At 38.3% G+C, this 15017-nt stretch overlaps 1 protein-coding gene across 1 annotated transcript in view; it reads left to right on the forward strand.

Annotated features, from left to right (window-relative positions):
* MAN1A2 (mannosidase alpha class 1A member 2) overlaps positions 1 to 15017 on the forward strand; it is a 135120-nt gene that overhangs the window by 47076 nt on the left and 73027 nt on the right. Inside the window, exon 4 of the mRNA XM_041410892.1 lies at positions 14867 to 14985. Within this exon, the coding sequence (XP_041266826.1) occupies positions 14867 to 14985 (119 nt within the window). The remainder of the gene's footprint in view (positions 1 to 14866; positions 14986 to 15017) is intronic.

A 15017-nucleotide genomic window follows, 5' to 3' on the forward strand; every position in this document is an offset into this window, starting at 1 on the left:
TGGGGTCAGAGAAGGGGAGAGGAGGTGGCCTGCTCTGCTCTTATAAATCTTAGTTTTGAGTAATTAAAAATATAAGGAAGGATAGACTTTATAAACTTTAAAGCAAGATGCTCTATGCCTCACTGAATCATGCCAGCAAGAATGTTTATGGGCTTCCTCAATTATTAGTTTGACTTTTATGACAAAACACAGTAGATTGCTTCAGTTGGCCTGCAGCAAGAAACTCTTGGCAGTCTTTTTGAGATGTCTGACTGTAAGTTGTAAAGGAGAGTCTGCTAAAAATACTATCTTTAAAACTGTGTAGTCGGGCAGTATCTTGAGTAGCACCTCTTCCACAGCTGGGTCACAGTATTAGTAGTATGGTACTGCTTTGGGAAAGTATGACTGGGAGTGGGTATGCTTTTAAAGATATTTACATTTAGATGATATATGAAACAAACCTTAATAGCTTCTCTCTTGGTGAAACGGGGTGATAACTGCTTTTGAAAAGGCTGGCATTTACTCCTACCCTGTAAAATGAAATATAAAAGTCAAGGAGAAAGTGCAGCAGAGAGGTGTAAATTTTCTTTCCAGTTTAAATTTTTATTTGCAGATCTGCTGAAGGTTGTAGCAGCTAAGCTAAAAAAGAAAAGTTGGCCTTTTTTGTTGGATTGCTTAAATTGGTGAAAAAATTTGATGGCAGCTGCAGGGTCTTGTTGCAGAGGGGTTTGTGTGGGATTTTGGTCAAGTTCTCATTAGAACACAAAGGGTAAAGAGGCTGATGGAAAATGATGCATGTAAGATAATGAGCAAGCACAACAAACACTGAGCTTGCTTCAGGAGGGTTTCTGATTTTAGCACGAACCAGAGTAGTTGATGGTATTGTTGGATTCTCTTCCTGTAATGAAATCTGACTGATTTGCTTTTGAGGATGAGAGTAACCACGTGGAACATGCTGTTTGAAGATGATCTGTCTCTGAGCTTGTTTGATGACCCATAGGTGAACATCTCCTGAAAACATAATCAAAATTATTCAGTCCTGATATGCTTCAGAGTTTTAAACTGTATGTGTTTGTGGTGTATCTTTTACTCCAGTATTATATGAACTAATTACCATAGCATAAGCAGTAAGGATACTTTATTGTGAGTTAAATTGAGTAGTTTTACTACTAGTTAGTTTGCATCAGTCTTCAATTTCTGTCTTTCTAAAATATGTTTGAGAACCTGAACTCTATAAGGAACAATATAAAGAAAATAGACAATGCCTGGGCAATTTGGAGCACTGTCCTCACCAAAACTAGAAATTGTAGACTGTCATCTAACCTGATGCTTTCTGAAATGAGAGTTCTGACATTGGTTGTGCGTTTTATTTTGTTGTTTTGGGGTTGTTTCTTTGGTTTGTTTTGCTAATTTTAATTATCTACAAATAAAGTGAAGATGTGCAGTTTGTCAAGTAACAAGTACATGGCAAAGTACTGATACAACTCTTGCAAAATTGAAAACTTCCCATATTACTAGCAGTGCACTTCTAAACGTTGCATTTGGGTGTATTCTGTCTAGAGATGAGCTGCTTTATATGAAGATGATCTGGTAATGCACATAATCCATAGACAGTTATATGTCTAGATGTGTTTTGAAGGGTGTGAAAAGATTTTAATAATGATAAAAAGTTTTAAAAGTTTAGAAGTTGTGGACACTTGCATATACACATCCCTATTCTCATGCACAAAGATATAATAAAGTCATTATTTTGTATTTTGTCACACTAGAGCTGTCTCATGCATTGATAGTGCTTTCATGCCTCTCTTGTTCTCTCACCTCACATGCCACACAAACAGCCAATTTAACCTGAGCTGCCTGCCAGCTCTCTTTGGTATCCTGTCTCCTAGGGGGGAAGAGAGAATTGTCAGTGAAGTCACATTATGGTTGCATTTGTGGTACCTGGTAGAGCCCCAAGGCTGCAGTGCAGTGCCTTATTTCTTCCTTAAAATTTGACCATATAAATCTGTCCTCTCTTTTATGAGGAATTTTTGTCTGGCATTTTAAGTGTCATCGGTGGGCAAGATACGTCCAAGGAAATAACTCAAGGATTCAGGTGGGGCAGCTTGTGTGCTGAATATTCCCTGATGTACCAGTGGACTGCTTGGTTTGTACCACATCACTGAGCACGTCCAGCCTCAGCCTTTTGCTGCCAGTGCCACTGATGCACCCTGGTGACACGGGAAAGCTGCTGAGGTGACTGCCCGGTGCCGGTGCCGCAGCAGTGTAGGAAGCTCCTGCGGCAGCTCCTCGTGTTGCTAAGCAATGGAGATCTGACAGTGCATTTCTTCCTGTGCTGGGGAGCAGGAGCAGCAAAACTCCCAAAGAAAATGCATCTGTCACACTGCAAGGATGGGAGGCTCTTGCAAAAAGGAGCTGAGTCAGGCACGGGAGCCTGCTTTTCCAATACCTTTGACAAGTACAGTATAGCTTGGGAGAGCAATGCGATTTCTTTGTCCACTTCGTGGTTCCTGAAGTGAGAGGTGGAATATTTCTTCTAAGCACTACAAGAAAAGACTGTAACGGATTTTTTATTATTACTTACCCTTGGAAATATTAATTAGTTTATAAGACGTTTTTGTTATCTGTCCTTGTAGCAGTTACTGGGCTGCCTGAGCTGCTCTGACACTATCATCTCCAGTCACTTGATTAGTTATAATTTACTTTTGAAGTTCACATTAATTGGGTGTCTGATTTAGTAAGCCTTTTGTGTTTTTTGGTTTGTTCATTTGTTTGGGTTTTAGCTGGCAAAATACCTGTTCATAAACATATGGAGACAAACACTTTTACTGGAAAAAAATAGATGATACACTTTAAAGGCTGTGGAATGACCTTTTAAAAATATGGTAGAAAAGTTCTCATGTCTTCTCGCTGTAAAATCCTAATAAAAAGACAGATGGAAAACACAGCTTCTGCTTAACATCCTTTTTCTTTGCACGTGTTGAGCCTCTGAATCCATGCAGAGGATAAATGAGCACAAAAAGGGAATATGAGGTACATATGTAAACAAAAATGTTCTTGACTATATGTTATCTTGATAAAAGCCTCCTTAGTGAGCAGTAGTTATCTTTTAACTCTACGTGCACAAATGATTTACTCATTATTGCCTCCTTCTGTGGCAAATGGAAGGGGAAAGAAAATCCATTCTTGCTAACTAGGGAAGAGAGGTAATTTCACAATGCACATTTCAGCCTAATCTCTGTATTTCAGGTTCAAGTCAATTTTAAAATAAATGGAAATGGCCTTAAGACAGGCCTATGCATCTGTGTCCTCTGCAAACTCCATAATGAGTGATTACAGTGAGATAATGTGGAATATTATATGTATATTGAATGTGTATTTTTTCAACCAGTAAGACGAATTTTGGAAAGATAAAATTTTGAGAAAGAGTACAACTCTTGAGCTGCTGGCTTTATTTGAAACTAGAACAGTGTTCTAATATCATATGAAAAGTTCCTTCAGGTCAGATGACAGATCAAACATGATCGTTATTCAGTCTTCAAAGATTGCTCACAGCAGGTACCTAGGGAGTACATGTAAGAGCAGGAGAAGCTCATAGTGAGCTTGTGTCAGAGTACTCCACAGCCTTACAGAAGTTTGTGTAGTGCTCCTGTGGTCAGAGGCAGCAAGCTTTATTTAATTGCTTCTAGTTTATTTTTCCTTGATTTTGTTCAAACTGCTTTGGAATCTGGGCAACCTTAAGAGCAACACAACCCATTATGGGTGGTTACATAGTTTGATGTGATATTGTGTAGAAAACTTCTTAGTTTTGAAGTCTGCTTTCTGTCTTGGGTTCCTGGTTTTGATGTTGGAAAAAAAAATCCATTATTCATCTCTTTCTTGCCATTCATGAGTTTGTAGAACTGCATATGCCCGCAGTAGTGCCCCTGTTCTGCATGGAGGGTCTTGGCTTGTAAGCTAATTTCTTTTACTTACAGTTTTTCATACCTGATATGTTATCTTTTTTCTTTGTATATTTTCAAGGTGGTGGTTTTGGGGTCTTTTTTTGTATTTGAGAGGAAGACTTTTTTCCATTTTCTGTTTTGTTTGCTGTTCCTTTCCTAATAATTGTATTCTCTGTCTTTTATGTTCCTTGTTGAGTCTACAAACACAGTAGGGTAGCTTTTCTGCACTAGCATTCCTTTTGGAAATCCTCATCCACTGTATCCAATGGTTTATTTTATAAATCTAATGTTAGAAATATTTTCAGTTATTTAATATTTAAGCTTTTGTCCAAGCAATCATTTCAGTGGGATCCCACTGGTGATTTTACCTCACACTGATGGCTGCTTACACTTATCCCATTATCTTTTGAACCATTATTCATCTGCATGAGAACAATTTTCTTTTATGGTGTGGCAGGTCTATTTTCTCACAGTTTTTGTTAAGGGGTGGTCTCACATCCCTTCTGTGTATGTTCTCTGTCGATATGCAACTTCAGTTCTTAAAAAGACTTTAACATTGATGCTAAGACAAGACTTCCCTCTACAAAATTTCTGACTTTTCCTTCGTTTATCTCATTTAAAGCTGTCTTCTGATTGATGCTGCCAATTGGGCAAATAGTGATTTGTTAACGCTGTTTTGCTTCACTGCCATGTGTATCATGCTTATTCAGAATATAGTTGTTCTCTGAAACTTGCAAATTTGTGCAGACAGGATACAATCTGTCTGTGTGTTCCCTCTTAAGCGTTTTACAGTACTGGTGCTGTAGATAAAAACAACTGCTTAGTAAGAATGTTTTTTGAATGTCACTGATATTTCATCAAACTGTCACAAGTGTGCCTATGCATATCAGGAAAATTCACCATGAGCAGCTGTTGTCTTGTTCTTTTTAATAATACAATATTCATACTGAATTCTTGTCACACAGTTTGTATTAGTTTGTGTACAACGCAATTAGGGCAGTTGTACTCAGTGACTTTAAGTCTGAAGCAACTATGTTAAATCCTATGCAGAAGATTGAAAATTCTCCTTTAACCAGAAAATCCCACAAAACTAACAAAAGGTGCACAAATACAAGGTGAAATTAGATAAACACATCTCATTTTCTGTAACCTGCCTTGTAGGATAGTGAGGTAAACATCTGCATGAAATGGCAATGAAGAAATTAAGTCATACTAGAGTTCAGGGCTGAGGCTCAGACTGAGAATCTTGATTCTTCCCAACAGCATTCTCTCCTGTTCTTCTCCTATAAACCAGATAGTTTGCTTTGAGGAAAAAAAAATTGTTTCCTGTTGGAAATCTTTGGACTTAACATTTATTTTGATTTGTGAATTATTTAAGTTGTGGGAATGCTATTAATGAATTTAAACTTTTTTCCTGTCCTTTGGAATTGAAAGCAGAGGGTATAATAGGGAAATGAAGATAAGGCTATGCAGTCTTGTTTTGGCCAGTGTTAAAATATGAACAGGCATGACAGCTGAGTAAGAATTAGCATTCGGAGCTCTAAAACTAAATCTGCTGAGGACAACTCCATGGGCACGTGTGTGGTGAGGGAGTCAGGTGTGGGTGTGCTTTGCTGTCATCTGAAGCCAGCAGATGTACCAGGCAGCTGGAATTCAGGAACAGTTCACCCACGTGAGAGGGGCACTGTGCTTGTGCCTGATACACTGGTACTGTTCACCCAAGTTCTGCAGCCTTCTGGTGAAGTTCTGTGGCTATTCCACTGAAAATCTGCTCCTCTTATGCTGTCCCAAAGAAAATTTAGAATGTGGTTTTGGACCAAAGTGTGCAGAAGTGGCCCAAATATAAACATAGAAAAGCTTATGTGCCATGATGGCTTTTAGGTGTTTTTTTTTATGTGCATTTTCCTACTGCCTAGCTGACAAAGTAATTTAGCTTACAATTATCTGTGAGAGATTGTATCTTGTCTTGGAAGACCTGTACTTAGCTTGCTTCATACATCAGGTCACACAACTATACTCAAGTCCAGATAACATCTTGTTCCCTTATTGACTCTCAAATATTAATCTTGCTTTGCTTGCCGTGGTGTTTAACTGATTGCTGCCGGTGTTTAGGCTCTTCGTTCTTCCAGACCATCATTCACAGATACCACCCTTCAGTCTTCCACTTCCTGTTTTCTTAAAATGGGCTTACTTCAGATCTATATTTTTGATTAGTTTTGATTGACTGCTTTGTGTGTGCAGCAGATTTGCATCACCATTCGCTTTTCACGCGTTATTCTTGCTTTCTTTCTGACATGCTTCCATGGCCTCCTTTGGAGGAGGCCTCCAGTGCCATCTTCTCTCCTTCCTTCCCTTCTTACTCTGAAATTCATCCTGTTCTTTCTCTCCTGACATCGTTGGCTTTTCAGTTATCACCAGGTCTTAACCTCCCACTAACTCAGATCATAGTTCCAGCATTAATCTTTATTGTGGCTGCCCACAGTCCTCCTCCTGTGTATGGTAATAGAGTTTGGTCTTTGTGCTTAAAAATAAGAGAACAAAAAATATGGAGGAAATTGCATAGAAATGTAGAAAATTTAAGTGGTCTGAGGATATTCAGGCTTTGTACTAAGGGGACTGCATTCAGCTCTTGCTTGCATGAATTTTGAATTAATTTGAAGGACCGTGTAAGATTTAGGGAGCAAAGTGAAGCAATCAAGTGAAGAGCAGTCAAGAGGAAGGTTTATTGCAGTATAGATTCTTAGACAAAGTTTTAAAATTCGGGTCTTAGGAGCATAGGTATTCAGGCAGCAGTTTGTTCATTATTAACAAATACCAGCAGGTCCAGTTTTTAATAGGTTCAAAGTCTAGCATACAATTCAGTGTTCTACTCCCATGACTTCCTCAGTTATGAAATTAAGGAAAGCATTAAAATTGATCATTTAATGTTATTTATATGCTAAAGTACTCTATTGTCTGGTACAAAACATTAAGACCTCCTTTTCATCTTGTCTATTATCAGCAATTTAACAGAACTAAGCAATCAACATGCTTATTTTTTTGTTCTGCTTTTTTAATTAGTCTAAAATGTTAAAGGAATTGGTTTCTTCATGGATACTTACAGGCTTATTCATTGCATTTTATGACTGAGCTGAAATCATACACTGCAGTTTTGTATGAAATGTATAGTTTCATTGACTAATTTTGAAGCACTTGTTTTCTCAGTGAAATTAAACTCTCTTGTTCAAAAGTTTAATTAATTTTCTTAAACGTTATCTTGTTCCTCGTGAGTCATTAAGATATTTTGCAAGTAGTATGCTTCAGTAGTGGCAGCTTTATTGCCAGACTCTCATTAGAGATACAGAAAATAGTTGATAATAGTTTGCTTTTAATTTTCATGTTACATATTTTCATACCATGTCTCTAATTGTCTGTCACATCAAGAAATTCTGTTGCTACAATCTGAAAACTTGAATTATTTAAATCTTTTGCAATAGAAATTGGTATATTTTCTAATATATAGTTCAGTCTTGCCTAGTATGTATTTTTCAGCCATTATGAATCTGGGCAGACAGGAATAACAATAACAAGAATATTTATTTTCCTTAGGATTGTAATAACTCTGTATTCAATGTCAGGCTTCCTTTATCAAGGAAGCATTTTCGCTCAGTTGCTGGGAATTAAAATAACTGCCTATGTGAAAAATAACTAAACTTTTACCTTCAGAGTGTGGGAAAGTATATATTTCTCCTTGGGGAATCTTTACATCTCCTCTTTTGTTTCTGGAATCACTGTAGTGGAAAAGGGAGGATCTGCTGTATGCTTGTGTACAGCCCAATGGTTGGGTTGCTCTGTCAGTAGTGCTGGACCAGTCTGAAGCTGAGGTCACCTGCTTTAGTGGAAATTTTTCTTAGAAATTACGGTAAATTGTCCCTTGAGGCTTTGGTCCACTTACATTCCTTTTGCAAGCTGATCCTGCCTCTACCCCCAAGTAGCCACACCAGTAATTAAGCATGTTCTGCACCATTAAGAGTAGGTTCAGCTTCCACTAAGTGATGTCTGTCCAGGGCCCTGCAAAAAAAAGAATCGGATATGAAACAGGCTGAGACCAATAGTATTGCTGGCACTATTTCTGTTTGTATCTTATGGTTCTGTCAATCAGCATGATCATCTTATTGGCCATGGGAAGCTGTTTTGAGAGTGAAAGCTATTTTCTTGCATCTAGATCTCTAGTCTTTGCACATAACTAACTATGGATTCCAGCTTTTTATTGCTTAGGAAGGTAAGTCTGCTTTCTAGAGTATAAAATAACTTATTTTGATTGCAGGGATGTCTTAACACAGAGATACTTGCTCTTTGTGTGGTGTGGAGACAGTCGTCTTCAGTAATTGCCCAAATGCTTTTACTGTATCTAACTTCTTGTTCTTCCTCAGTCTTGCCAATTCCCTTAGCTTTCTTCAAAATGTAGCTGCTGATGATGTCTGTAGGCTATCCTTGCCAAGGAGAATAAGAGTCCTTATTCCTGTTATTTATTCCTGTGTGATTTTGTCACGGCTTTAGGAAATATGAAAACCCTACCTTGATTGTAAATGGACTGATGAGCATCCTACTTTTGGACTTGTCATCTGCTTTCTTTTCTGAGGAAAAATAAAATGCTTCCTTCTCAGTCACTGCTTGAGGTAGAAGAGTAGGAATGGTTAAATGCATTATTAGGCCTATTTATGTGACTTATTTGTATTTATATGACTTCTTTGGAAGCAGAGCGGCCACAGTAGTTTTCCACTTAGGCTGGTTTCCTTGACTTTGTAACAGCAGTGTACATTTTGGTAATGAGAGGTCCATTTGAGTAGGCTGGATTTCCTTCAGGTTTTTTACTCCTCTAGCAAGTCTCTGGGTAAATGCCAAGTGTGTTTTAAGACACTCACACACTTGTGGTACAGAGGTGTTGGACTACAGGCAGAGGCAGAAAGGGTAAGAAGGAAATTCTCTCTGCAGCCTTATGCCTTCCCCTGGCTTATTACTGTGGGGTGCAGGGGGGCAGGAGAGAGAAAGCCTTGATGCTGTGCAAGCACTGCTCAGCAATTGTCAAAATTCTGGTGTGTTTCCGACGCTGTTTTAGTCACACATCCAAACCCCACAGCACCATACAAGCTGCTGTGAAGAAAATTAACTCTCCCCCATGCAGACTTAATATCCCTGCTCAACCCTCCACTTGGGCCAATGAAAGCCCCCATGGAAGTGTTTTTCAGGAGAGGAAATGAGATTTGTGTGTGGTGTATACATGTTGAGTAATGAGGAGGTATGGGTGAGATGTTAAATAATTAAGAGTTTCTGTGAAGCACCTATTTGATGATTGCCTTTCAGCTTAGTGTTTGACTTCAGTTTGTGGGGGCAGAGTTTTGTCATCTTGTTCTTTATTTAACTTGTCTATGTCTCATATCTTTAGTCTTTTCTGTTCATAATTGATCTGTGCATAGTTGATGTATTAATATATTTTCTCTAGTACCTCACTGCTTATGCTCTCTTCTGCTTCCTCATAATAAATACACAAAGCAACCCTGAGCTGATATCAGACGTTCTAAATCTCTACACCTTTTCTTATGGTATGATGAAAATGGGCTATTTATTTTCTTCATATTCATTTTGCTGTGGAACACTTGACAATGATCTGTCTCCCTTGTACTTTGACAGTCTCTTGTGAGACTTTCAAATTGTACTAATAAGCCAGTTCTTCGTCTAGTGCTTTGGCATACTGGAAGAATTTCTGATAAGAAGACCATTTTTCTTTTAGAGGCCCTAATATTTACACTTAGTCATATGATTTGCTAAAAATTTCAAGCTGTAGTTTTATGTGGTATCAAGTGAAGGAATTATTTTACTTATCTCAAGAAACTGAAGTCTATCTAACTACAAATTTGAATTACCATTTTGCAGTCCTCTGGAATAATACTCTTGCTTAATGAGAGTGTGCATGATTTTCTTAATAGTTCAGCTATTTCACTGCTAAATTCTTTCCATTAGCTCATGATGGATGTTCTGTTTTATTTAGAAGAATGGGCATTGCATTCATTAGGCAAACTTCATTAAATTTGGAGCTCAATCAACTAGAACTATAATTATATGGAGAGGAAACTTCCTAATCTGACGTTTTTAAAACGGAGCCTTTTTGGAATTGGTTATTATCTTATGCAACATGACTAGCTGAGCCTTTGTATTGAACAGAGGCAGACCCTGGGAGGAGTGCCTTCAGCTAGCAGAAGTGTTATTTTCTATTATAGTTTAATTGTTTTATAGTTTTTTTTCACCACAATGAGACATCTGCTCCCTCTATATGTGGAGCAATAATAGACTGCTTGAGGTGGTAGCAAGAAGTGTATACTATAAATTGTTATCTCACCATTTAGGGTTACTTTATGGCGCTTCAAATGATACCTTCTGCAGTTTAATTCCAGGAAGGTTATCCCCTTGTCCTTTTGATCCAAAATTTATGGATCTTGGGATGGCTGTGAAAGGAAAAAAAAGAGCACTCTGTATTATGAATGGAAAATGATTTCAATTGGTGACTTTAGATTAATGGCTTCTATCAGCATCAGTAGGGGGAAGCACCACTGCCTATCCATTTCTGCTTTACCTATAGCAGCACATGTGACCCTAGTGCAGGCTAGTGATTGGAACACTTGCTCTTTCTTCCTTCTTCAGTTTTCAGTTGATGCCATGCTGGAAGTGCAGTAGTTTTTAAGATGAAGACTGCTATTACAGTGTCACTGCTTGTTTTGGTCAAGTTATAGATACCGAAGAATTCAGTGGAAGCTCTTACTTAAGAACAAAGTAAGAATGACATCCTTTCTACATAGTCCTTGAAGAAAGAAGCTGAGAGCTAATTTTACTCTCTGACCAAACATCATGTAGCCCACAAATGGTTTTAAGTTGTACCTGTCTTGTAGTGGAGCAGCCAAGGTGTTACATGTGGATTGTCCTCAGTGCTGCATTGTGTTCAGTTCTGCCCTGTAATCTTGTAGGCACAAGACTTTTGAGTGTAAATTCTGCATTTTAGACTTTTCCACCTCAATACCCATGAGGAGGGAATTAGTTTGCTTCCTGCTGTCTGATTGACACAAAAGGAAGAAGACTGGGCAGACAATCTGTTGCAAAATTTTGACTTGTCATCTCTTGACCTTTTGGAAACGTGTTCAGCCAAAAGGATTTGAAAATGCAAAGACTGTTCCTCTGAGTCTTCCTTAAGGAAGAGGTACTCATGTGCAGAAAAAAGAAAAATAACTCAAATTTGGTTGAAATAGTCTGCTTATGTGAAAAAAGAAAAACTAATAATTTATTATAGGTTGGGATGTATATGCTATCCTTAGGAGATTGGGATAAAAAATATTTGGACTCTCAGATGAAGTCTAGAAACTACAACCACACTGATTTGTGCCTCAAAAACAGGTGTCCATCACTGCTTAGGGAAGAGGCATATGAGAGTAGAAGGGGCTTTTCTTAGTAATGTTTTGTTGGACATTCATGGTTCTAGAAAAGACAAACATAAAAGGTGAAAGAAAGGAATGTTAAAGGCAGCTGGAAGGAGGGCTTGAACAAAGTATTAGGGTACGGCCCAGACAAAAATCTGAGAGTATGAGGCTATGCCTTTAATTGACTCTTAGGGACAAGCCGACTTTATTGGGCTGCATTTGCTTTGGTGTCTGCAAACAGTGCCAAAGGATCTGGTGTGAAATGGCTTGTAGGCAATCCCTTCTGGGGACTGCTGGTTTAGGTGAGATCTGTATATGGTGTAGAGGGCTCACTTTTGTTATGTTTGCGCAATTATCCAATCACAAATAAAAGGCCAAACAAAATTAAATATAACAATAATTTTAATAAAATTTAAATGAAATAGTTACAGTTAATAAATTGGCAGTATAATTTGGTTATAATAAAATATATTTTGGTTCGGGTAGTGAAGTATAAGCAAAATTACCGCGGGGTACGGAGTGCGAGGGCCTTGGGACCCCTGCCACCTCACGTACAAGCTTGCCAAGCCCAAAATTCCCCCTTTTATACTGTCTATTATCAGCATCCCCTCCTATTTTCGATTCATCACACTGGTGTCTCCACCTTCATCTTTATCTTCCCCGCGCATGCGCCACTATCTTTTTGGGGGTCGCACCACTCTTTGGGGGTCGTCCAGATGAAGGCCGCTCCTCTTCATCAGGTGTCCTTTATTTCACCTTTGGGTTACACATGCGCACCAAGATAATATCATATATGCCAAACCAAAATTATATAAGCCAATATAATAAATCTTGTAAATTAACATATTTCTGATTTCCACCCAAGTTTCCCCTCTTTCAGTTAATTTTAGCAAGCTTTATCTGACTCCTTTTCCTGCCTTGAACATCTGCAAAAGATAATGGGGGGGGGGCGGACCTTTCCTCTCTGATTTCCTAGCTTTTTACCATTTAACCATTTTGTTTTCTCCAAATATTGATTACTATATCCACATTAATTACTGTTTCAACTTTATCAGCACGAATCACACCTATTTATCACACTTTTAACACAGTGATAGTGAAAGCAAATTTCTTGTCTGCATTTGGCAAGGTCATATTGTTCAGTCATTATGGGATGCACTGGGGAAACTTCGAACACTTTTGATCAGCTCTGGAGAGCTCTGTTCTGTTCTCTCTGAATTAATCTATTGGATTTGCTAGATAGCAAAAGTTATGTGTTTTTAAATTTCCATGGCCTTCTTTTGTGGCTCTGTGCAAAGAGAATTCCATGAAAAAGGTTGTTTAAATTTGTGGTTTTGAAGATACTTTCTTGATGTCTGGCAAGGAGATATTCTTGCCCAGAACATACTGCTCTCCCATATTGTTGACACTGGAGTGTGGTTCTGAGATCTCGAAAACTATGGAAGATTGGACTGTGGTGTCTGAAGTTTTTTGGAGTAGGTTTAGGGAGGTAGGGTGGCGGACAATGACAAACCAGCCCATTTCCATGCAACGTGTTTTCTGCATCCCTTGCAAGTTGAAGAATACAACAGCTTACTGATCTGATTACCAGTGTGTTTAAGTTGGAAATTTTTTACTTTTTGAAACTATTGCAAGAGGAACTTCCAGGATTTCCCAAGACTTATGTATCCCTATTCGTTCAAACACTGTGTGTATTTGAAAATTTTATCAATGTGATTTAAACAAAGGAGCAGAAATTACTTTGAGCGTGTCATGGAAGCTGTATAACACATTCCAACTTTATGTAAAAGAAATACTTTGTCAGCTGGTACTGAAGGTAGTCCTTGTGTCGTGGTTTTATTTGCATATTTTTGAAGTGATAAATTAGATAACTGTCACATTATGCTTTTGAGAAGGTGCTAAGTTAAGTGCAGTGCTGTGGCTCTGCTCAAAGCAGCCTCCACTTTAGCATAGGCTGTGGAATTTGTCATTTGGCTGAAGGCGTTAAACCTTACAGTACTTGAGCATCCCAGTGAATTAATTTCCTGAGAGTCAGAGGTATGGCTGGTGGACAATTTGTCAAAAGATTTGTTTTTTAATTAATCTTGCAAGGAGGTAGCATGTCCCAATCTGTACTTGAATTTTCTTAACAAACACTGCCAACTTCAGGCTTTCCAAATCTAATTGAAATTAATTAAAAGCAATGCATGGCTATTCTTTAAAAATTAGTTGGTGGTTACTTTGTCATGGATACTGTTGTGTATAACTTTTATTATTTGGGGAAAGAAGTCCCTGAAAATGGAATTAAGCTTTCTCAGTCATTTAGATGTGTGAAAGAAACACAGTGGGGATGATGGCTTCATTCAGTTACTGTTATGTTTGAGGAGAAAAAATATAGCTCTAATCATGTGAAAGTCAGAAATGGATGAATAAAAACTACCAAGCAGGAAAACTGTGCTGTAGAGATTTCTATTATGGGTGGAAAGCACATTAAAAGAATGCTAAAATGGACTTGTCACTAGCGTCATTAAATTGCTAATCAGAGTTTACCAGAGTTTATAAACCAGAGTGCACTGGTGTATAGATTACAGGTATGAACAGTGAAATTTGGCTGCTGTGTTGGTGCACAGGAAGTTTTAAACACGTAATGAAAACAGGTAACTCATTATGATTTTGGTTTCCTCTAGAAACCAAGATCTGTGCCTACTGAGGGCAGCAGCTTGGGTTGGGATGGCCTAGGGCCTCCTCATCCCTTGCACAGACCTATGAGTCACTCATCAATCAGCTCTAAATTGCTGCTGTTTCAAGTGAATGGCATTTTAGCTTAAAGCACCATTGATTTTTATTTGGCTTTCAATGCTCCGCTTGAAGTGGTGACAGTTGAGAAATCCATTAGCGCTCGTAGCCGTGTCCCTGCAGACGCCCAAGGAGAACATCTTGGGACTGCGGCTCTGGCAGTCACGCCGGGCCAGCGCTTCCCTGCTCATCCGGCCGTGCTTTTCAATCATTAGCTAGCGTCCATAATTGCAAAACTTTGAATATTTCAGAAGTAAATGTTGGGAAATGCAAGGTATTACTGCAAGTGCTGATTGCTTTATCTTGCCTATGTTTTTTTTTCCCCTCCCTAATGCTTCTGTCCTAGAATTCTTGTAGATTTTTGAGCTGAATGTCTTTCTGTCCTTTGGTTTTTTTGTGGGGTTTTTTGGGTTGTTTTTTTGTGTCAAAGTATAGTTGCTCAAGTTCAAGTTAGGAAAGCAGATGAGAAGGGCTCTTTTTTCTGTCTTTAGTATTCTTTTTTCCCCAGAAGCCAAACTGTGCCAGAGGATTGATGCTTTGAAAGAGAAGTGGGAATTCACTTATCTACCTGATAATTCCTTGCTCATTTTGATAATTCTTTGTACTGACAACTTTATAGTAACTTTGCTTTGCTACTGCTTGGATTATTTTCTCATATATTTGTGATGTTTAAAAATAGTGCAATAGTCACTTGTAATAGAAACCCTTCTTTTTTGCATGTAGGAAACTCACAAATGGGTGCTACCATAGTAGATGCATTGGATACTCTTTATATCATGGGCCTTCACGATGAATTCAGAGAAGGACAGGAATGGATTGACAAAAATCTTGATTTCAGTGTGGTGAGTAGAGCCTGCCCTAAATATTTCTCTAG

Source organism: Onychostruthus taczanowskii, unplaced genomic scaffold (assembly GCF_017590055.1).
Source record: "Onychostruthus taczanowskii isolate IOZ18803 unplaced genomic scaffold, ASM1759005v1 scaffold34, whole genome shotgun sequence".
Classification (NCBI taxonomy): Eukaryota; Metazoa; Chordata; class Aves; order Passeriformes; family Passeridae; genus Onychostruthus; species Onychostruthus taczanowskii.